The following is a 24,447-nucleotide window of genomic DNA, read 5'->3' on the forward strand; positions in this document are numbered from 1 at the left end:
GAGGTTTGGTGTAAAACATGGGAAAATTAATCACACAATTTCTGGGTTTATATGAAAATCCCGAAATGCCATAATCTTAAAATTTAACTTATATAATTGCAAAACAAAGTAAGTCACAAAAATTGGCTCGATTTATAAGTAAAATGTCAAGAAACTTTAACATCTGACCATTTTTCATCAGTCGTTTTGATTTTCTGCATATTTTACTCCTGATTTCATATCTTCTAAAGATTCGCATTTGTGAGAACACAGATAATCAAACTAACAGATTTTTTCAGCCTGTGTATCAACAATTTCGTAAATAAATAAATAACGTCATTATGGTTTTTATTTATTTAGAGGTTTTTTGGCACTGTGAGGCAAAGTGGAGGTTCCAATGACCATCCTACTCCGACGTTTCTCCAGGTATATAAAACCAAGCTATCGATTAAGCGCAGTCTCAAGTTCGTCGGATCAGCCGTTGTTGAGATCCGAAATTCCGAGGGCCCGTCAACTCGCGCACTCGCGTAAACTACACGGTCAGTCTCGCGCGCGCGGTTCTAGCTTGTCACTTTAACTTTTTTGCTTATACTTGGCGCGAGACACTACCGTGTCTCGTGATCCTTAGTACCTTCGGCATTTTGAAGCCACCGAAATCAGGAAACTGTACCATTGAAAAAGATCAGTCAAATGGGCTAGTCCTTTCATTACAAGAGATAAAATCAATTTATCAAAATCCCAAAAGCTGTACTTCAATTGTTGATAAAATCAAAAATGTATTAAACACAATTGTACAAACTGGGATTTCGATGATTTTTTGCTCATGATCACAGTTATAACAGGCCAGAGATACTTGACTGCATAATTTATTATTCTGCTAGCTATTTAACACAATACATGCTCAAATCAAAATATGCTGAATGTGATAAGTGTAAAGTCGTTTTTAATAATAGACATTCCATGGATACTAGCCCAAATGACTGTCCTACCAAGATTTCTTCCAAAAACATTTTACAAGGACCACTAACACATCCAAATACATATTTGGTTCAAATACTTAGATCTGTAGAAGAAAAATTTACCGCCCACCGTGATTCGCCAAACATTTTTGATTTAATATTAAACGATATAGTTGAAAAATCTTTCCCGTTCCCGTGCGCTAGTCATGCGGAAGAAGTTCTTTCGCAAATAATACATTATTATCTAACCACACGTATGCGTCAATATGCGCAACAACTTAACAATAACAGAGAAAAATGTTACCAACAAAAAAATAAAAATTCAAAATTTACAAAGTCATAGAATTCATTTTTGTTTACCGCCATTTATTTAATTCAAGAAATAATTATTTGGATTAAATAAATAAATGTTTACTTTAAACAAATATTTTGTTAACATTATTTTTAGTAATTTTTTAAATCTTTAAATATATTATATTTTAATAATAAAAAATGTTAATTAAAAACATTTATATACATATACACTACTCAAAAAAAAATAGGGAACACTTTTCATACCCTAAAAATTGGGCTATTTCCAAAACATTGAAACTCAGCAAAAAATCATCGTAGACTCAAAACTAAAAAAGCATTTTAAAGCTTGAAGTTTCAACTTTAAAACCCTGTCAATGATTTATTTAAGTATGTTCATCTTCCTCGTTGTGTGCTTTAAAACAGAATACCTTGTTTTGTTCCTTAAAATTACGTATATTTGACACATTGCAGCTCGATAAAAAAAATTCTCTCGACAAATTCGATACAAGTTCCACAATCTACAACATTTTACCTACAAAATGCTTTTTTTAAATTTTCCTACGATTTTTTTTGACCGAGTTACATAACTTTAAAGTGAACCATGTATTTTCTTGAAAAATGATGTTTACCGCCGGCATTAGCGTTACCCAACGCTGTGCACTACGTGGAGGTTGCCGGTCGGATTTTGTACATCGTGTGTGTGTGTATATGTGTGTGTGCGTGTGCGAGTGCGTGTGTGTGTGCGTGCGAGCGTTTAGTATTGTGTATTATCTTCTCTCTGATGAATTACCGCTTCTAAACCCTCTTGCATGTTAATGCATCTCTCGATTAAGTTTTGCGGAATTTTATACTTGATATGAAGAAATTCCACAAAACTTGATCGAGAGATGCATCAACATGCTAGAGGGTTTATAAGCGGTAATTCATCAGAGAGAAGGTAATACACACTAAACGCTCGCACGTACACACACGTACTCGCACACGCACACGCACTCGCGCACGCACACGCACACGCACACACACACATATACCCACACACACACGATGTACAAAATCCGACCGGCAACCTCCACGTAGTGCACATTGGGTAACGCTAATGCCGGCGGTAAACATCATTTTTCAAGAAAATACATGGTTCACTTTAAAGTCATGTAACTCGGTCAAAAAAAAATCGTAGGAAAATTAAAAAAAGCATTTTGTAGGTAAAATGTTGTAGATTGTGGAACTTGTATCGAATTTGTCGAGAGAATTTTTTTTATCGAGCTGCAATGTGTCAAATATACGTAATTTTAAGGAACAAAACAAGGTATTCTGTTTTAAAGCACACAACGAGGAAGATGAACATACTTAAATAAATCATTGACAGGGTTTTAAAGTTGAAACTTCAAGCTGTAAAATGCTTTTTTAGTTTTGAGTCTACGATGATTTTTCGCTGAGTTTCAATGGTTTGAAAATTGCCCAATTTTTAGGGTATGAAAAGTGTTCCCTTTTTTTTTAGTAGTGTATATCATATTATATTTACAAACATGCATGTGTTAATTATTTTTTAATATATACTTCCTACTCCCTACTCCTCTTCCTATCCTTTTTTCTCATTTTTACGTAGCTTATTTAATTTTACACATTGCAATTTAATAATGCACACATACAGGGTGTCCCAGACCACCCTTATCAGCCAAATATCTCGAAATCCGAGAACGACAGACAAAAACGTTTCAGACAAAAGTTGTATGGTTTCGAGAGGGCCATAAGATGGTACCATTGGTTTGACCTTGAAGAATTATTTGAAGGTCACATAAAGGTCACACCAATTTTTTGAATGGCATCCTCTATGTCTTATTACATATTCTTGTAGCTGACCTCGAGAGCTTTCCAAGACGCTATAATAAAGTATTTTTTTAGTTATTAAGGTTTAAAAAAGAACTTTTTGAGTTATTAAGGTTTGAAAGTTCCAATATTTTGACATAAATTACAAAATATCTTGTAAAATATTCATTTTTTTATCATCTTACCGTAATACTTTTTTGAACAGAATAATGAGACAAATCAACCGGTGTAAAGAAAACAATTTTGTAACAAGTAATAAAAAAATTCTTTTTAACAATTGTGTGTTTTCTTTACACCGGTTGATTTGTCTCATTATTCTGTTCAAAAGAGTATTAAAGTAAGATGACAAAAAATGAATATTTTACAAGATATTTTGTAATTTATGTCAAAATATTGGAACTTTCAAACCTTAATAACTCAAAAAGTTCTTAATAAAAATACTTTATTATAGCGTTTTGGAAAGCTCTCAGGATCAGCTACAAAAATATATGTAATAAAAAATAAGGGACGCTATTTTAAAAAATTGGTGTGACCTTTATGTGACCTTCAAATAATTCTTCAAGGTCAAACCAATGGTACCATCTTATGGCCCCCTCGAAACCAAACAACTTTTGTATAAAACTTTTTTTATAATTTCGCTTACCGGTCGAGTTATTCTCCATTAAAGGTTAAAGTGGTCCACCCTGTATATCATAACATATGTACGAGTATGTTGACTTGTTGGCAGCGCCACGCGGATAATACGTAGTCAGCTGAACTACAGGAGTGTCAGGGGGCTGGCTCCAGCGACTAATACTAGGCGAGAACGTTTGCCACATCGCTACAGCGATGGTGGGGTTAGGAGTGGGGATGGCTCTCATGCCGCACACAAGCTAGGCTGCGTTCAAAAACACCACCCGAATACCTCAGAGTATCATTTTATCCTTGTTTAACATACGGTGAGCAACAAGGATAGAATAATACGCTGGGGTACTCGGGTGGTGTTTCTGAACGCAGCCCTTCGTGCCGTATACATAGACATAGTATATGTGTGCGTACATATGCAGTACGTAGCATGTATGCGGTATAGGGGCCATCCCCACTCCTACCCCCACCACCGCTGTAGCGATGTGGCAAACGTTCTCGCCTGGCATCAGTGGCTCCAACCAGCGAGGAAATCGCCGCGATGCGTGTCCGAGAGGTGCGCGCGTACCAGCACTTTCATTGTTCTTCGATGTCTCGGCGCGAAGAGACGCGAGCGATCTCGTGTGCGTTACCACGGCCGCCAGTTTGACGTACACACACACGCACGCACGCACGCACCTGTCGCCGTCGGGAGACGAGAGCTCCGCTCCGAGTACTTCGCGAAGTAAGTGTGCGAATCTCTTCTCCAGAATTAAATTATATTCCAGCGAGTGGCAAAATTCAAAAACGTCCTGCAGCGAAAGCCGCAACTTTTCGTCGCTGTGGCAATCAGAGCGACAAAAATGTTTCGGGGGGGGGGGGGGGGGGGATCTCTCGATTGAGCGAGATACGCACTTTCAGCTCTTGAAATTTTAGTTTCAGATTTGATTTCAACGTCCGCCTCGCCTTTCTGCACTTTTGAAAAAAAAGGCGAGCACAAATTTGTTGTCCCGACGCACTTAAATTTGCGTTTACTCGAGTTTTTCGACACTCCCGTCCCCTCCCCTTCATCTTTCTGCGCTCTTAAAAGAATGTTAACAATTTAGTATTGCAATTTATTCAAATGAGTTGTGTGATACCAAGATTTACTAGGAGACTTAATTCGCGAGTAATTGTGTCAAGAGGAGATGTAACGAGCGATTTGGTCCATCTTTTGTCGAGCTTATACTTCGATTTAAAAAGTATACACGTGTAGATAAAAAAAACGTATTTTCTTCCCGTGAAGAAACACGTGGACTTGATAAAGGAGTCTTGTCATGTCTGCGAGTTTACTTGCATTTTGGGCACGCGAGAACGAAAGTTTCCGGCAAGTGGCACGATATATATTGCATCGTTAAGGAATAGAGAAAAGTCCCCTAGTATGAGACAGGATTCTAACATGGAATAGCGGGGTTTCTGTTAAATTAATAGGCATCCTCTGTTGATTCCACCATGAATTTATTGCCCTTGGAGCGAAATTTATTTCGTGGAAAATTCATTGTCGGAGTGTGTAATCGTTGCGAAAAAAGATTTGTGATTGAAGCTGGGTGTTGAAAACTTGCTATCTCTCACCTTAGAAGCCAATCTCATAATGGAGGACTTTGCGAACCGCATAAAATCCCGTGTTTACTTTAGGCTCATCGCGGTGTTTTTGGATAGTAACGTAATGGGAAGTTAGGGAGGCGAATTGGCCAATCGCCGCGCAAATATCAGCTTTGAACGCGGCCAAAATGATTAACGGAGCGCGCGAGAGCGGCGGCGGGATGAATGGAGTCGGATTCTACATTAGCATACAAGGGCGAACAATGCAATTTCGCCATAGTAACATCGTGGAGTCTCGTAACCTAATTCGCCTGTGCGGCTTGTAAACAGTGCCAGCAATATAATGCATGGCGTCCAATTGCGACGATACGAGATGTTAGCCAATTAAAAATTAGACACTTTTATCCCGCGTGTCCTTTTCCTGGATTTTTAATTCAGCGTAGCTCTCGATTATAAGTAAAAACTCTGTTAAAGTAGAGAGAGGGGGGGGGAGACTTTCTCTGTCGGATTAAAAGTATTCCTATTAATTAAACGTCGATTTAATTATTCCGCTTTTCCAAAGAACCGATTGTGCCGAAGATGACGTTAACCAGATTCATATCGCCTCGTCGCGTGCTACACAATTAACGTTAATGAGCCACCCAAAAGATCATACTTCCTAGTTTCACACAATTCGATTGTTGTTGGCGACAGGCGGAATGGAGACGCTTTCATGCTCTGTTTCGGCGCCTCGAGTTCACCGAGTTTCTACAGGATATGCCTTGGGAGATGCTTTAATGGCGGGACATAGGTGAACGCACGTAAACACTCGTCGTTGTACGAATGAAAATACAGAGAAATTCAATTAATGTGTCGTTAGTTACGAGTAGCGACGTGGGATTAAGTATCTTACAAGCAAATTCGAATGTACTGGCGTAGCTTCGAATTCTCTATTTCGAAAAATCAAAGCAGCACTTTCAAGCAGACCTGAATCTGGATGAAGTGGATCCTCCGTGAATACATAGAGAAAAATATCACTCCCAAGACTTGAACCTGGATCAAATAAATTCGAATCTTTTATAAGTACTTTACTCTAGAAATTTTGCTTCGAAGCAAAACGTTTGTATAAAGCGACAATTCAATCGATATATTTTTTTTCGATTATAAATGATAAATTAGAGATTACCGATTATTGAAATAAAGTGTAATGATCGTATGGTTAAAAACATAGAATTAAAGTTGTCGAAAGTTTACACGTTGCCTTCTTTAAACTAACAAAATGTCATTCTTAGAGTTCGAGTCCTGTTTGTAAAAGATTCGATTCCTTATACTAGAAACTACGTACATTTCGAGCTTTACTCATTCTAAAATTCGAAAATAACTATAATTGGGATCGATTATTTCGCGTTACTTTACAATGTACGAAATATTATTTTGCACAAAAAACTATTGCTCGCATCCTAGAAAATAAAACTTGATTACTGGATCTGACTTGGGTTTTTAAGTGCATATTGAACTTGATTCTTAATTAAAAAGCACAGCGTTCTTTCGTGTCATTTTGTCGCTAGCGAACGATTGCGAAAAATTAGAAACCTGCTTTTAATTGGACTCGGCGCTAACTGTAATTCGGCAAATTTTCTTTTTTTTACACATATAACGGGTGGAACCGTAACGTTCGTGATCGCAGGTGATGCAGTTCAGACAGCCGGCAATCTGGTTATTGAAGCTCTTGTCGATCGGCCTCGCGTATACCGGTATCAGCGATTGGGATGCGTGCAGCGGACGTTTGGAGCGCGCTTTGGACGCACTACACAGGGATTCCACCAGAAGAACCAAGTTGGACGAGGAAGAGGCCGGAGCGTTGTATCAGCGCGAACTACAATCCGCCCCCCTGGAAATGTCCGTCTCCCGTATGGCCGTGAAGGTGATATTCTCTCCAAGCGCTAATATTCCATGTAGAATAAGTTAATCACGGAAACGTCAATGTGACATTAAAATGATGAATTTTACTTCATGAAATGATCGACATCAAGATTCACTTTGCAATAACTGATTTATGACATGCTGTTTTATGATATTCGTGACGTGTATAATAATATATTATTACAAATTACATGATCAGTCATATATGTTTATCTTATATTACTTCAAATTATTTTTTATGTATAATATTTAATTAACTTTGCTTTGTAAAACAAGATCATTTTTACAACATTTTGATGATGTCACAAATAGGCCCATACGGCACACAAATGCTGAATCAACATCTCAGAAACGTTCCATTACAACATTGCAATATTGCATCAATGTTACGAAATGTAGATTCAACGTTGAAAAGATATTGCAAAAACGTTTAATGTCCGCTGAATTGTAATGTCATGTAAATGTTACAATTCAACATTCAGAAAACATTATTAAATTATTCGCTTCGTGCGATGATATACTATAGCGGAAAAGTAGGACTTAGGGCGCTCATGGTGGCCGAAGTTTGCATTATTTGCTGGAGTGACAATTATCGAAAAATGGAAAAATTGCGAAAGGGAAATTTCAATTGTTGCGTGTATTCATGTAAAAATGTATTTCACAGATTTAAGATGTCTTTAAGACGACATAACGTTGTCTGGGACTTTACTTAAATTTTATTTAATACTTACATGCAATTGTACCTTGTACACAATTCTTCAACGCGAACTACATGCGATATTGCTAAGGCTTTTCCTTTCGGTATTGCACTCGGACTAAATTTAATGTCATGAGTAATGGGTCCAAATCCCGTTCGTATGATAAGGCTCATTGCAAAAGTTAGAGAAGTTAACTTACACGTATAATGAAAAATCTATAGCAAATGTTTTGTAATATAACGAAAATTTTTTCATCGAAATTATAAAGAGACCTAAAATTATCAAGATACCTCACGACAGTTTACGTAACTTGAATATTAGTAATCATTGACAGCTATTCCAGCAAAATATGCGACATTTCACCAACCACGGCAGCACTAGTCTCTACGCACAGTCGCACACAGCGAATATCGAGCTAATGGTCGCGTTCAGCAGAATATTTTTTACAACGGTTAGAAGTGCTGAAATTGAATTACTCCACTAAAATAATAATTAAATCTTAGCTCAGAAAATTTTTGACCGTTGCAAAAATATTATATATATATATACATTTCATAATTATACCTTTTTTAAGTATCTATTTAGGTGTCAAAAAATAATAATTTGTTCAAGATTGTTTTAAGTTGCAGCAACATAAAGAATCAATGTACAAACATTAACCTAGATTCAACGTAGAAAAGATATATATACTTCAACATTCAACATTGCGACGTTTCAGCAACATTATCTTAACTTTCTGTGCTGTACGGGAGGTACTCTCGATGGGCTATTTTGACGTCAGCATGATGCATAAAAAAATGATTAAAAAATGATGTCATCTTGATGTTTTAGTGACTAATATACTTATTCTACTTGGGATTTCTCCCCTCCTTTTGAGATTTGAATGTTATCTCGAACATTCTTCTTTTTTTTAATTGTTCACCAAGAATTCAAATTGATTCGAAAATTATTCGAAATCCTTAAAAGTAATTTTGAAAACAGAGTAATATTGTTTGACCAGAACTGGCAATAATTGAATTAGAAGAAGTTTATTGCGAAAGATATTAGCCCATAGCGTGGTATCTTGTTTTGAAAGATATAGTCACAAATACTATCTAAGATACTATCTGTATTTGTGTCTTTCTCCAGTAAAACACTTCAATGCATCTTGTATCTATATCTAAATCGAGGTAATTCAAGAAGTGTAACTTATATCTGTATCTTTGATGAAAAAAGTCAAAATACCAAACTCTGCCTCAGCCAGGGTCTGAACCTGGACCTCTCTCGCTCTAGGCAGGCGTCACACCTTCGACCACTGAGGCATGTGGCAATATTTATCGCAACAAGTAGTCCAATTCTAATTTTGAAAAGTCTTGACAATGTTGAATGTCGCGACTTTCAAGAGTCTCAAATGTTTAGAGAATCCTTCTCCGAAAGTGTGATTGTCTTAAACGATTAAACCTAAAAAAGAAAATAAAAATGAAATTGTTATCCACGTCTGTGTGCAAAGTAAGGAAATTGAGATAATGAGGTGCGTAAAATAATTAAATACTATGAAAGGAAGAATAATTTCGAAATATTTATCGATCTGGACCGTAGCTTCCGGAAAACGCGAAGGAGCCCGGAGGTCAGTGGGCGCGAGTGGAGCAATGCGTGTACGATCCCGATCGCAATTCTCTGAAGACGCGCGTCGTGTTCAACGACCTGTCGGTGTCGGGGATGGTGTCCCTGATACCGCGGGACCGCCGCGCCCTGATCGCCGCCGAATCCTGCAGAATGACCTTGCGACTGAGGCGCGCGGGGATAGACTTCGTCACCAGCCCGATCGCCCGCGGACGCGGCCAGATGCGCATACGCACGGAGTCCAGCTTCCTGGAGCCCAGGTTCGCGTCGATCTACGCGTACGGCTGCCGTTCCACGCGCATCGACAAGCAGATCAAACGGCAGGATAAATGGCCGCCGTATCATTCAGCCAGCGTCAACAAGGTCGGCTAAATGATTGAAAAGATTATCCTTTCCGAGAGGATGATAATAAAGAGAGACGCCGCACGCATCTATCGGAAGACATATTGTAAACAAATTTCGCCTCACCGCTATTACTGTCTTGATAATTTAATAAAGCGAGAGATCATTTCTTTAGCGAAATTTGAGGAATATTCCCGTTATCTTATTGCTCAGATCTTTATATTTAAACTCGGTATAGTAATATTTGCTTTTAGTATAGCATCTATTTGCTTTTACTCTCTAAAAGTCAATCAGTGACTATTCACTGTTTTCAGTGATAATTCACTGATTGACTTTCGGAGAGTGAACGTAAATAGTAGATATTACTATACCGAGTTTAAACATAAAGATTGGAGCAGTAAAATAACGCAGAGAGCGGGTCGTTTCACCGAAATATTTTAACATTCCGTCTGTATATTCAATCTCAAACTTTTGGCCAGCTGTGTATTAACTTTGTCATTTGTCGCAGGTGACACCGACGCTGTCGTTGCCTCTGAACGACAAGTACGACGCGGCGGAGCCGAGACAATTGGCGGGCAGCGCCGAGGAGATGGACATCGTCATACCGAACGAGAGTCGGCATCCGCGCTACTCGCACGCCCCGGAGACCAACTTCGGTGTGTGGCGGAAGAACTCCTGGATCACTAAATCCTCGCCGCGCCGGAGGCGCTCGATGGTCATCACGCCGCGGGACTTCGCGAACGCTCTGATAAGCGGGCGCAAGTCGCCGGGGAGGCCCGCGAACTTCACCACAATTGTCAATCTGACCGACAGCTCCCTGCGGGACGAGGATCCACCGCAAAATGGGACGCGGGAGGTGAGGGAGCTCACGGTGGACGACAATCTCTTCCCTATAGACTCGGAGGATCCGAACAGGAGTTGGCAGTCGAAGGAGTACATCACGAGGGAGATGGAAGACGTCTTCTTGCAGGGCGCGAGCCAAGCGCTCACGAGATACATCGAACGCCAACTGCATCCGGCGATCAAGGAGACGCTGATGCTGTCTATGGGCTACACTATCAGTTACGGATAAAAGTAGCGAAGGAGAATATATTTGGGATCAATATTTCATAATTGTGTATATTTCAAGTATTAGATACGTCAGTCGCTACGAAAACGTTAATAAAAATCGCCTTCGCTCCTTCTCACGACTGATGGTCGCGACAATTGCCTGGGCCCTAGGAGTTTCTTGAGATTGCGCAACGATTCGCATATTGTGTCGATTAAAATTCTTACTTGCCTCGTTTCATTTATAGCTCCGTAATGATCTTGTCTCTCATTACTTCAATTTTCGCATTGCGACGTAAATCATTTTTAATTAGTTACGTACTGAGCTTGGGAATGTAAAGGCGCTCCATTCATTTTGTAATCGTACATTCTTGATGATAGTCGCGATAAATATGTAACGTTGCGAAATATTCATATATAAGGAACATTGAGAAAACATTTGATGTACTAATTGTGCAATTGCATATTATAAGCGTATATACATATACATATATAAAAGAATATACAAGGAATATCTGTGTGCAATTATATATTTGTTTCTTTTCTTCATACATATGGTAGAAACAAAGAATTATGGCTAACATTATTGTGACAATATGTTACCGTCCAGTTTCTAATTAATATTTATAAATAGAATTTAAATTATATTAACAAACACATATTTAGACATAAAATAATAATTAGCGCGTACGAATAAGAATGAACCTATTTATTTTAAAGCTGTCTTTAATGATAAGTAAAAAAGCGCAGAGAGACACCTTATCTAAGAGTGTATTAAAGTAAGATACTAAATTGTAAGAAATTTAATGACAATCGGAATTAAAAACACGTTTAATTCCAATCCAAAGTGCACGTGAGTTATAGAGCTGGAAGCATTCTGTCCAAAAGAAATAATTATACGGGTAAAAATAAATGGGATTTTTTCGAAACACAAAATGATATCTTTCGTGCTTGATCTGAGTGACTTAAGCCACTTAAGGTGATTCTGCACCTTTTGCTTCTAGAACTGTTAATTCGTGAAAACATTTGTGTAATATACAAATTATGTGTCTTTTGCGTACAGACCGACAGTGTTCCACTAATCGGACTAATACCCGTTTCGACCAACGCAGTTTAACTTTAATCTTGGTTCAACTTACGCAGTTACGCAGTTTAACTTCAATCTTGGTTCAACTTTGTATCTTTTTCTAAATTTCATAAGATTCAACGACCTACACTGGCCAATGTTTTTGTTCAAAAACCGATTACAACGTTTCGGCCCCGGGTTTGGGCTCTTTTCAAATAATCTGAAATCGCAAATTGCAAATTTGTATAACAATCTTCTTCGTTTCGATAGGTATTTATAATTTCAGTGTACATGATATGTTTAATCTTATTTATTTATTAGTCTAACGCGACCTCTCGTCAAAACAAGTCGGTTCCTGACAATTATCAAATCAGTTCTAATCCCGGACATGATTGCGCGAGCATCGTGGTACTTTAATCGAATTTACCTTTCTTCTAACAAAGAATTGGAAATTTACTTGACCAATATGTAAGTTTCATTGAACACGGTAATTGTTTGTGTTACATTAATGACTCTCTCAATTGTCTTTACTCAGTTCGTCACAGTGGAATGGTATTGGCCAAATGATTGACTAATGACACAGTAATTATCACTAAGGTATGAATTTTAGAGTTGTTTTATGATAGGCCTTCAGCATTGTTATACAAATTTGCAATTTGCGATTTCAGATCACTTGAAAAGGGCCCAAACCCGGGGCCGAAACGTTGTAATCGGTTTTTGAATAAAAACATTGGCCAGTGTTAAGGTCGTTGAATCTTATGAAATTTGGTTTTAAATTACTGGCGATATATATAATTACACTTTCATCTTTTTCTAATTTTACGAATTGTAAAAAGACAAGAAGTAATTTAAGCCGAGATTAAAGTTAATCTGCATTGGTAGAAACGGGCATAAATCGGAGAACAGTATGGTATCATTGAAATTAAGTTTCGAAACCTAACAGAATATCAGCATACATTGTTATTTCAATTTCAATTATACCATGCTGTTCTCTGATTTAGTCCGATTAGTGGAACACTGTCGGTCTGTACACAAAATTTAAACCACACAATTTGTATATTATATATAAATGTTTTCATGAGTTCTAATTGTAAGAGCAAAAGGTGCAGAATCACTCCAACATCCCCTTAAGAGATTCATGGTTAAAATTTACTGGAAATTATTGTGCCTGTTAGGATTTAAAGTTAAAGGTACACTTGAATTTCTTTCTTTTTTTTCATGCGATAATACAATGCCCGCTCCAGCGGAAGTCCAATTAGTCTGCGGTCTTCCGCGGCGTGTTATTCTCATTCATCATTAGATGCGTCGCGTAAATTAAATAGATAAATATATCACTTCCTAGAGATCTATTCACATATATTAATTTGTAATATCTTTAATATCTTTATGTACTTTACGCATCGCAAGACACAATACGGTGCTACCTGACGCACTGCGTGCACATTCGTTTCCGCAGTGACTGCCGCATCAGTCTGCTTTCGTTGCAAATTAGATATCAAACGAAGATAGAGCGATGCATCTGCGACTCTCACTGTGTAAACGAATGCACACTTCGGCTGTGTTTCCCTACCTTTCTTTTTTTCTCACCGCATTGGACGAATTTCTCCTTGCGTTCCGCGCGAGACGAAAGTATTTTACAGAGTTCACTGAACGCAGTCCAACAACAAGAGCGCAAAGCGCATGTCAAACAAATTAGATCCGTCGGCGGGCCTCGCCTAGTTACTGCGAACATTTATAAGCGATTCTAGCCCTCCTGATTCCGGATTAATGAGAGAGAAAACGCAAGCGGAAGATGAGCTTCTCCGAGATGCGCGGGGTCGGACGGAGGATCCAGCCGTCAGCGGCGCGCAAGAAATCGCGCGTGACGCTTCGGACCGGGTTGGCCTTCAACACCAACGCTTATCAAAACCTTTCAAGGATACCGTGAGAAGCGAACTTTCTTATCCTCTTAATGCCCCGCGCCTCTCTCAAGCCTACTCGGCTTGAAGTAAAGCGTATATTCCGGGCGGAGCGCAAATCAAAATCGTTATCACACTTTGGCAATGTCCTAGAAGGCGGCATTACTGGACCAGCGGTCACGAACACCTGGGCGAGGCTGGAAACGTGAGGGATGAACAATCGCCCTTTGCCTTTCCCTCCTGCTCCCAGACCCTGGCCTATCTTCAATGGTGGAAGGCGCAGAAGAAGAAAGCGATATCCGAACGCGGTAGAAGAGTCAGGGATCGACACAGAATCCCGCAGTCCCGCGATATTTTGCAAAGATTACGCGTGAGTCACGATCTCGCATGAAAGTTGTTCTTGAGATCTGCGATGGGTATCGTTCGCACTGCAAAATAACCTTGCGTAATCCAATTTATTAAGTGCTCAGAACGCGTCGATACGGGCGAAAAGGATTCCAGTATATCCCCAGACAGCACACATAGTTCTATGAATATTCTACTGGAGTGCAAATATTCTTAATTTCAGAATATTCCAGTCGAATATTCTGTAAATATATACAGATTATTACGATTAGAAATCGTATATTCATAAGAAAGAAGAATAGAATATTTTAATAGAATATTTAGAACGTTTCATCGAGAATGTCTTTGGAATATTCGTTCAGAATAATGTTTTAATATTTATTGAGTTTATGTATTGCACATAGTTTCCCATACAGCACAGATGGTTGCAGTTACATTGTAGAAACGTTGCAATCTTGCAGAGACATTGCAGGGATATAAAATTGCAAACTTTCGATAGCAAAAGCTTGCTATGCCTTGAGAAAGGCCCGGATGTATGTGTAATTAGTAAATTCTCTGCTTATATACAACAACAACAAATTATTTCAAAAATATTGCACTGCAACATTGCTATAATGTTGCACTGCAATCTCTCTGAGGGCGGACATTCCAACGTTGCTGCAATCCTCCAGAAACGTTGCAGCAATGTTGCGCAACGTTGCTGCAATATTGCAATCTTGCAATGTAACATTTCTGCAATCTTCCTGCAATCTTTCTGTGCTGTGTGGGTTATTGTGTAATACACTTATGCAAAGGGCAGTGAAACCTGTGATCATACAATATAAGCGACACGCTCCTGTATGCAATCTGCAGTCTTTCTGTCTTCAAAATTTTGTAGCGGGCATTTGAGGAAATCTGTTGCGACAGATTTGGCTGTCTAGGTTGTCGCGATTCTTCAAAAATTCTATACAGGTGGACGTTGAGATAGAAGCGGAGGAGGCAAAGAAACACAAGGATCCGGATAAGGCGGTTGCCATGACGGACGTGGATCCACAGTATTTCATAGAATTGTCCGGCAGACCCGTGAAAGAGAATTTCTCGTTGGAGCAATACGTCCGAGACCTACGAGAGGTACTGAAGACAAAACTCCTCATTGGACAAGAGAAAGACGATTGCATTCGCATCGATCAGCAGTTCGAGCAAGAAACACGCCGGCTACGACAAATTCAGGTATAAGCTTCAACTAATTAAATTAATCTTTTTATGAGAAACGTACATCAAACTTTATATTTTATATGATTCAGAAAAAAACACTATAGATTACATATAATCGCTCTATTTTATGATGCATGTCTGATTAACGTGTGATTCCTTATAGAAATGTAAGCAAAATAATTACTAGAAAATTACTGTAAATCAGTGATTTCTAATAATTCAATTGCTGAACTCTAGTAATTCTTTCTTCTATTAATTTATGAGCTGAGGGAATACACTTCGATATAAAAACTCATATATCTTGCTATTTTGTAAAAGCACCGTTGCCGACGATACGCAAGCGACTTCGAGGAGTTCCTGTCGAAGGATCACGAGGAAAGCATGCGTATGCTGGAGAAGGCGGAACGGGAGGCGAAGCTGACGGAGGAGATCAGCGGCCGGCGAAACGAGCTCGCGAGACAATTCGGCCAGAGCAGGCTGGACGTTTACGTCTGGGAGGAAAACTGGCGGCTGGTGAAGATGTGCCAGATGTTCCTCTATCGGGTGTCGCCCGTCGCCTGGAGGGCCAAGCACGACTGGCTCCAGCGGTCCGAATCGGGCAGGAGCATCATCTTCGCCGACGCTCCGTCGACGGATCTGTTCAGTAGATACAAGACCCTGGACGAGAGCGCGTCCCTGGAGAACTTGATAGGTAACTCGAGGCAGGACTCGCGCCTAGCGCTTGACCAAGTTCCTCTTCTTCCGGATGTACGAACGAACGTCTCGCGTTAGAACTGTTCGAGCAGGACGTCGTCGGCGCCGGCCCGGCCGAATTGTACTTCGAGGATCCGTTCGACCTGATCCGCATCTTCCGGGCGATGGAGACTCAGAATTTAAACGCGCTCATACACCTCGAGTCGCTCGCCGCACCGATGGCGGACATGGCTATGACTATCACCGTCACCGAGGCGCAGATCAAACGAGAGATCGACGAGATCACTTCGACGATCGACGATCTGGAAGTCCGTACCGGTTCAAGTTTACCTGATTTAAGCCAGTCATTAATTAGACATTTGCATACACGCGTTGTATTTTTCATGTTAAAAGAAAAGCAATTCAGCATATAGGTTTCCCACGTACAAAATATTTCAAATAAGTTGTAATGAAATCGGTATCTCTTTTAAAAATGTTATCGTTATCTAAAAAAATATTAAATCCGACGTTAACGATTAGTCAAACGTGTAAAAATATTCGATAGAATTCCATCGCCAAGACAGAGAGCAGAGCGGCAAATCTCGAGGAATACACAAACTACCTTCTTCGAGATGTCTTCCGACGTCTAGTCTGCTCCGAGGAGGTACTCTATCTTCGCGTCTTCGTAGAGGACACCTATGAGAGCTGCGTAGGGCCGAACGACGCGAATCTCGATAGCTTCTCGATGATGAGGTGGATCGAAAAAGTTCACGAAGAGCTTAATCTTCAGCTGGACAATCTACCGCGCGAAATCGTCCGTGCTTGCGAGCGAGAAGGATTCCGGCAAGAGATGAGGGCTATCAAGGAGGCGGAAGACGCTGCAAGGAAGGTAGACAATTTATTAAATATCCGTCTTTTACTCGTAAAGGACGCGGCTATAAGTTTCTCAAATCTTTGGTCTTACACGTAATATTTCTTAAACAACTAAGTCTTTAGTTCCAAACTTATCGTCTTAAACAATCGAGTCATAAATTTAACATCTTAAACGATTATGTAAATGATTATGTCACATGGATTGTCTCACAATTATTTGGCACAACCAGTGTCTTAACTCGCAACTTGTACGATTGCTAGTTCGAGCTAATGCACCGGCTATTGGACGCGCTGAAGCGCATCATGGAGCCGCCTACGAGGAGGAAACGGCCTCTAATTCGACGATCGGCACCCATCACGACCAAGACGAGGCCACCGTCGCGCTTGCCAAAGCCAACGGACGAGGAAGCCCAATACCTCGCCTTCTTCACAGATTACTGCGAGCGCGACGACTTCGTCGCGTATCGTTCCAAGTTCCCGGACGACTTCGACCTGACATTCGAGAGCAAGCGCGAGATCGAGGTGGAAACGCTTAACGAAAATCGGGAGCAAACGCGAGAAAAGGAGAAAGAGGAGGAGGAAGAGACAGAGAGGAAGGAGGAGGAAAGAAAGTGAATGTACCGTCATTGAAAACGTAACGGAATCAGCACATTTATTTGAAAATTCCTCGTGCGTATATATCCGAAAGGATCGCATTCAGTCTAACGCGCTACGCACCGTCGGTTACTTAGCTAGCGCTATTAATAATATGTATACATAAATAGGCGATTTAACGATCGATTGAAGCACGAGATAAAATATTCAGAGATAATAAAAACACAACAAGGGGCAAGTACAGTGTACAATAGAATTTGGAACGACAGTCGATATAAAAACAACAACCATGCCTGACAGTTATCGCTTGGCTACAAAGCGCCAGTTCACGCATTCCTTCGTTATAAACCTCGTAAGAAGACTGCGATATACACTCCACCTTCGAGTACCACCTTCTTTTCCTTTACACGAGCAACTTTTTTTTATAAAATATTCTGCTAGAGATAACGTATGTACATACACACGCATACTATATATGTATGTGTGTATGTACATAGTATATCTCCTCTAGTAGAAACCAGTGATTTCACGTCAGATAGCGAATAAGTAAGTTATTGGTTCATTCTGAATCTTTTTATGCCTGTATGTCGAATATACACGTTACTGAAATGTACTTTAGCGTCCATAATTCTCGAGGATTTCTTAGTTTTAGAATACATGTATATACATGACAACAGCAATAACTTATTGGCGTTAAATAATCATGAATAAATAACAGAGGCAATTAGGAACTCGAAAGTTTTTTCATAAAACATGTAGCAACTTTTCAATGAGCAACGTAAATCTCATTAATCACAAGCGTACATTGGTTTCGGACTAATTCTATAAAGAATGAAATCGAATTAACAAAGCTGTATGAAATTTTGTAACAATTGTGCTCCTTTAACAATAAACCTTCTCCTTTACATTCGATATGCCTAATAAATGATAAGGTCTTTACAAGGTATAAAACCTCACGAAACAAGCAGTGTCCGATTACATGCGCGCGTAAATATTGCCGTGTTGCTTTGTATTTAAAAAAATATGGCAACAATTAACTCTTGCAGCAATGATAACATTCAATTTCGCTAAGTAATTTATGACGATTTATATTGCCACAGATTTTTCGACGTTGATCAATTTCGTTGCTCGTGTTAAAATGCATCTTCGCATTTAAAATTTGTGCCAGCGTGACATTACAACTCTCCCGATTTATGTACAATTATTTACTTACATTTACACCACTTTCTCCCATCGACTCGTTTCCTTTGTCGTAACGATAGATTTTCCCTCGGTCGACTAGCATCGTCACACGTTTATATTTACGATAATTTTAATCATTACGTTGTTGCATACAAAATAAACTCAATTTGGCATGAAACTAAATTTTCTGCATCGTTTTAAACTTGTAAATTTATTTATCAATTCTTGCCAATCAGTTGCAGATGACAAATCGGTCTTGTGACAAAAGACTTGTAAATATTTTTTTTACTTTTTGCACTGTAATAGCATCTCCTCTCGCGTCTCGTTTTACAATTAGCCATAAATCAAATAATCAAAACGATCACTGATATACGGATAGTATTCTGATTAACATATTTCGATTTAAAAAATTGCATACCTTTGGATAATCTTAAATTTTAGTTTAAAAAAATATTTGTATGCAACAACCTAATAGGAACAGTAGTCGTTAAAATTCCCCGTTTTTCACATGCTCTACACCGACATATACATATATGTACACGCATACACGCACACGTACACACAAACACACGCCTAAAAATCGACGCAAGCTCCAAGTGGGTCCAACAGCGTCTCGCTGAGAGCGAAAGTCAGAGGGAGGTGATCGCACCCTTCGATGATCACCGTCCACTTCAAGTCAATGCGCTACGTCCCCAGCGCAATTGGAAAGAGAGGACGAGGTGGAAGTTGTGGAAAGCATCGCCAAAGGAGAGGCCGTCCGCGAGCGACAATATCAGAAGACGCATGTGCAGTCTTCCGAGGCCCTGGCCTACCTGGCCCGTTTCCGATTCAGTTTCGCCAGCTTGCGTCGCTTCAAGATCAGCTGGTACAGCGTGTCCAGGCCTTCGTGAAGTCCTTCGCCCGTAATAGCACACGCCGGTTGGACACGAATACAAGAGCTACCAGGCATCCCGGCCAGTTCCAACACTCCCAGATGCTTCTCCAGCTCGCCGACTTCTTTCGCACCTACGTGATAGAGAGCTCGTCAACGAAACGAGATAAATTGTAATCAAAAGTTGAATGAGAGGTGCGTAAAACAAGGTATTCAAAATTTCGAAACTTCCACAGTCGATTATTTTAAAAGATCTAACGATGCTGTCGCGCATTTATTTGTTTTTAGGAAAATTTTTCGTGCCACCGTCTGCTTTATGTGTGGAATATCTTAAAGTCACGGAACATTCTTTTGACAATCTTGACGACATACTCTTCAGATATTTTATTCTCTTTTATGCGTGTACTTCGCGTCTTCTGCGTCACAAATTAATTTTTCCAACAAGAGATGCAATATTTAAAAAAAATGTACGTTTATTCACAGTTTTGCAATCTCTCGTAGCATGTGGTATAACTTTAGAAAGACGCGACGTTCGTGGCGACGCGGAAATGACTAACGCAATCGCGCAGGCTACGGTCATTTGGGCCAGCTGTTGCCGAACGTAATCGAGTTTACGTACAAGACCGAGTGTGCAAAGGAATGTGCGCGAGTCTGCTGCGTCACATTATGCAAAAAATCGACTGAGAAAAGAACGCGACGAACAAATGCGAGACTGCCCACAAAATTGAGAGATGTAATCAGAGAGCAAAAATGAGGTAAAGTATTTTTCGATTAACGCCCGGTCCAGACTTTGAGATTTGATTTATAAGTGTTGCAATATCAATTGTACCAGGCAAGTCTTGTTTGTTGGCGAGAATTAGGATCGGCACACCCGCATTGTCCGGACTCCTCGCCGTCCTCGTGAGCTCCATCTTCGCCTCTTCGAGCCGCTCGATGTCGCAGGAGTCAACGACGAAGATGATGCCGTCGGTGCATCTCGTGTACGATTTCCACAGCGGCCGTAGCTTCTCTTGCCCGCCGACGTCCCACACAAGGAAATTGACGCCTGCGTTCAAGAAAGGAAAATTCTGCGTTTTAATGAGGAAACAAACCGCGATGCAAACATAAAAAGTTTGTATCCGCGATCTGCGCGTTTACAGTGGAACTTTGTACGCTTAATCATTAAGCGACTTTTCCATTCTCGATAAGCACTTCTCGATCTCTGTTCAACCTCATAATAGTGACGTACGTGCGTGGAATTAGATGAGCAACGTTCGAATAAAAATTAGATAACGGAGAAGAGCGCAAGTGAGAGAAACCTAGTTTATGGACGTAAAAAGTGAAAAGGAGTAAAAAAAAGCGTAAAAATGCGACGATTTGACTGTCAAAGCTTGTAACTCAAGAGTTTTCGAAAGACGCTGGATGTCCTTTTCATTTCTTGGCTAACTTAAAGTCGATTTTTTTGTTCTCATCGAAAATATCGAGGAAGCGCGCGTTTATTGTAACTTTCTCATTTTTCACGTCACATTAAAATTCCATTGAGGCCAATTCTGTCTGAAATTAATCGAAGCAAATAGTTGCTCGATCTGACTCCTTCGAGCTTGGTTGGCGAAAAAGCTCGTTCTCTTCGATCACGTGTAACTCAAGAAACATCGACATCGCGATGGCTGAAAGGAAAATCGCAGGATCATCCAGGTCAGCCCGAGAGTCTGCCATTAAAAGGGCAAAGGCCCGGTTGGGACCATAGACATGTAAAAGATAGACTGCTTATGAGGCAGTGGAACCCTAGGTGGGGGCATCCTCCTGAGGGAAAAGGACAACATGAATTTATTTGGGTATCTGTCTTCTTCTAGTGGACGTGATCTGAAGGTGATCACGTACACTAGAAGAAGATAGATACCCAAATAAATTGGTGTTATCCTTTTCCCTCAGGAGGACATCCCCCACTACCTCATAAGCAGTCTATCTTTTATATGTCTATGGTTGGGACACATCGCGCATAAAGGAAATATACCTGGAAAAGGTAGAAAGGGACGTACCTTTAGCTTTCCCGATGCCGCCGCGAATTCGCTCGCAATTGAAGCCAATGGTCGGTACGGTGTTGAGATACTGATCGAATTTGAGTCTGTACAGGGCGGTCGTCTTGCCGGCACTGTCGAGACCGAGCATCGCCACGTGGAGAGGAGTTCCCGTGGGAAGTGCCTCGAGCAGACCGCCGGTCGTGCCGCTTCTGCCCATCCCAGCACCCATCCCTCTCACTCTCTCTTTCTCGCCCTCTCGCCACCCCTATCTCGCGCTCGCCTCCTCTCTTCCCGGTTGATCTTTCTCTCGCTCTTTCTCTCTTCTACTCCCCTCCGATCCGGCCTAGCATCTAGATTGCCCCTCCTTCCCCTCCGCTCTCCGCGTGAAATATATCTCTCTTCTCCAAATTCGAACCTTGCCGAGATGCCCGTAAAAGGACCCCGCCGCCGCGAAGCTGTCCACTACCGCATCGTCTGAAAAGCAAGCGCGTTCCACGGTTAACGCCTCTCAACCGGTTCCGCGCGAAACGCACAGGTGCGCGACCTAAAGTATCTCGTCTAATAAGTAGGACCCGATTTCGATCGGGGTCAATGTCGCTTTCGGTACTGGCCGTCGAACTACGCTCGAATTCCGCTTGTCTCTCCCGCGATCGCTTGATTTAGGAGCAAAAGCGCCCTATATGCAAGTATATGCGTGCGTGCGTGCGTGTGTGTGTGTGTGTGTGTGTGTGTGTGTGTGTGTGTGTGTGTGTGTGTGTGTGTGTGTGTGTGTGTGTGTGTGTGTGTGTGTGGGCGCGTGTGGGTCGTAGAAATCTCTTTCGAGAAAAACTTTCACCCTCCTTTTGTCAGACTTTCCAGCGCCGGTCGCGAATAACCGGTAATTCGCTTATTAGCGTATCTACCGCGCGGATCGGGCTCATTATTTATATCGTCCAAGTCGAAGGCAAATCCCCGAACAATGTATCATTGTCTCGCGCAAGGAAGAAGAAGTGGGCTGGCGGCGGCCGGCGAAAGAAAATAGAATCGGTCCTTTTCGGGACCGGTTCCTCCGACGAGGTTGAACGAGTCCGAATATTCCGGTTTGCTTGCTCCGTGGACCGTTTCTAGGTAAGATCTTCTTCCGTCTCGGTCGGCGAACTTTCTCTAACGCCTCCCATTTTCCTCCTTTTCGCGTACGCGCATTTCCTCCCGGCGATCTAGCGATCGCAACAGTTACACGCATCTTGCGTCGCCAGGTACCGCCGTTCTCCGTCTCCTCTTCCTCAAGTATACGCGCGGCCAGTGCAATCTCGTCGCAGGGAACGCAACGCAAAGTATTCCCTTTATCAATCCTAGACAATGCAGAATATTTTTAGCAATGTATAATCGATTAAAAATAACATATAAAAAGAGTTACGTAATGAAATCCATCCAAGTCTCGGCCCGCTCTGTACCGGGTATCCGCAACTACCAATCGACAACACCATTACGTTCTTCTATTCAGATACAAGAGGCTCAAGAGTTTTATTTCTACCTCATGACATACAGGGTGTACTAAAACCACCGGATATCCTTTTAATAACAGATTCTTTAGAAAATCTCAAGACAAAAATTCTAATACAGAAATGTCGAGGCTGCAATAGTTTTTAAACAATGAGCGCGTATATTTCACCAATGATAGGCCTGAGATTTCGCGCGCTCAGGCACGGCGACGTGACAAGTGACAAAAGTGTTCGTATGAACATCGCCCTTTTTAGCACAGTAACAACCTTCTTGGTAACCGATATTGATCGATCACTTTGACAGCTGCAACATTTTGAAGTTACGACACGTTGCAAATTTCTACTTGAATTTAATAAGAAGAGGCCTATCATTTGCGAAGTATACTCGCTTATTATTTAAAAACTATTGTAGCCTCGACATTTTTGTATTAGAATTTTTGTCTTGAAATTTTCTAAAGAATCTGTGATTGAAAGGATATCTGGTGGTTTTAGTACACCCTGTATAGCATGTCTCTAGCATATCGGGCATATCTAACAATAAGTTCTCGTGTTCAAGTCCGAATGTTTTACTTCCTTCGGATTTGACTACGCAAATAATTTTTTACATCTCGCAATAGTATGCTTGTCACAATATTTTTCGATTTAAACTTTAACTAATTTCCTTGGAAAACTCCATTTCATCTTGACGGCTCGACGTTTGTATCAGAGATAAGATTTCTACAACGTAACTTCTTGGACGTACGAGTTTAATAATTCTCTGTAAAATGTATTTCACTTGACTTTTCGATAATTCAATATTTACCAGAGGTGCGATTTCTTGAACGCACCCCGCTTTACTTATGCATATCCAACTGGACGTATAAAATCAAGGAATAATACATTTTGCTATGACGGATATTCTTCTGCATTATTCAACAACTGTTGCGATTTATATCTGGCCCGCGACACGCGATGACCCGTCCGCGCGCACGTGCAAAAGTAGGTAAATCAAATCGAATCCACTTTATGAGCGAAAGGAAGGACCGTCCGGAGAAATCCGACGTTTCGGGTCACCATCGCGCGAAAATGTGGACCAAAATTTAGCGAGGAACACATGCACGATGTAGATCCGATGGACCTTCGAGATCGGTTTACGGAACTCTCGGAAATGTTGTGGGGCGACGTGTTTCGAAGTCTTCGACTTGAATGTAAGCGACGACCCTGTTGAGCTTAGCAAAACGAAGTGTTCCCGAAGTGCGGTTGCTAATTCAATATCATGCCGATTACTACTACGTCCACGTCGTTGTTCCTCGGTAAAGCTAAAAGTAGTCTAAGAATGCATTGCAGGAGGATAGACGGTGTCACATGATAGCATTTTCAAAAATATCAAAAAATTTACTTTGATGTTCCTAATCTGATGTATATTTTTTTGAGCTATTACCATTTTTCAACAATTTT

At 40.6% G+C, this 24,447-nt stretch overlaps 4 protein-coding genes across 5 annotated transcripts in view; 3 read left to right on the plus strand and 1 right to left on the minus strand.

Moving 5' to 3' along the window:
- The first annotated feature begins 4,019 nt into the window (after window positions 1-4,019).
- Window positions 4,020-11,770, plus strand: LOC105557745. The gene is made up of 4 exons (XM_012005064.1): window positions 4,020-4,407; window positions 6,910-7,146; window positions 9,422-9,808; window positions 10,296-11,770. The coding sequence occupies exons 2-4, from the start codon at window positions 6,913-6,915 to the stop codon at window positions 10,857-10,859; spliced, it is 1,185 nt and encodes a 394-aa protein (XP_011860454.1). The 5' UTR covers window positions 4,020-4,407; window positions 6,910-6,912; the 3' UTR covers window positions 10,860-11,770.
- Window positions 11,771-13,039: 1,269 nt separating this feature from the next.
- LOC105557750 (coiled-coil domain-containing protein 37-like) lies at window positions 13,040-17,519 on the plus strand. Its single transcript, XM_012005068.1, has 7 exons — window positions 13,040-13,823; window positions 13,955-14,157; window positions 15,099-15,352; window positions 15,656-16,028; window positions 16,109-16,338; window positions 16,575-16,898; window positions 17,144-17,519. Exons 1-7 carry the CDS (start codon window positions 13,693-13,695, stop codon window positions 17,495-17,497), a joined length of 1,869 nt encoding a protein of 622 aa, XP_011860458.1. The 5' UTR covers window positions 13,040-13,692; the 3' UTR covers window positions 17,498-17,519.
- The window catches only part of LOC105557749 (ADP-ribosylation factor-like protein 4C), a 28,241-nt gene continuing 21,302 nt past the window's right edge, over window positions 17,509-24,447 (minus strand). Inside the window, exons 2-4 of one of the 2 annotated variants that reach the window (XM_012005067.1) lie at window positions 21,548-22,003; window positions 20,359-20,574; window positions 17,509-19,663 (exon numbers count right to left, since the gene is read on the minus strand). In XM_012005067.1, the coding sequence (XP_011860457.1) occupies window positions 19,467-19,663; window positions 20,359-20,574; window positions 21,548-21,758 (624 nt within the window). In that variant the 5' untranslated portion in view covers window positions 21,759-22,003 and the 3' untranslated portion in view covers window positions 17,509-19,466. Of the gene's footprint in view, window positions 19,679-20,358; window positions 20,575-21,547; window positions 22,004-24,447 lie in introns of both variants that reach the window. The other variant, XM_012005066.1, reaches the window with a different exon arrangement.
- LOC105557748 lies at window positions 19,648-20,341 on the plus strand. The gene is made up of 2 exons (XM_012005065.1): window positions 19,648-19,724; window positions 19,818-20,341. Exons 1-2 carry the CDS (start codon window positions 19,718-19,720, stop codon window positions 20,132-20,134), a joined length of 324 nt encoding a protein of 107 aa, XP_011860455.1. The 5' UTR covers window positions 19,648-19,717; the 3' UTR covers window positions 20,135-20,341.

This window comes from Vollenhovia emeryi, unplaced genomic scaffold (genome assembly GCF_000949405.1).
Source record: "Vollenhovia emeryi isolate VEMERY1.0 unplaced genomic scaffold, V.emery_V1.0 DF939424.1, whole genome shotgun sequence".
In the NCBI taxonomy this organism is placed as follows: Eukaryota; Metazoa; Arthropoda; class Insecta; order Hymenoptera; family Formicidae; genus Vollenhovia; species Vollenhovia emeryi.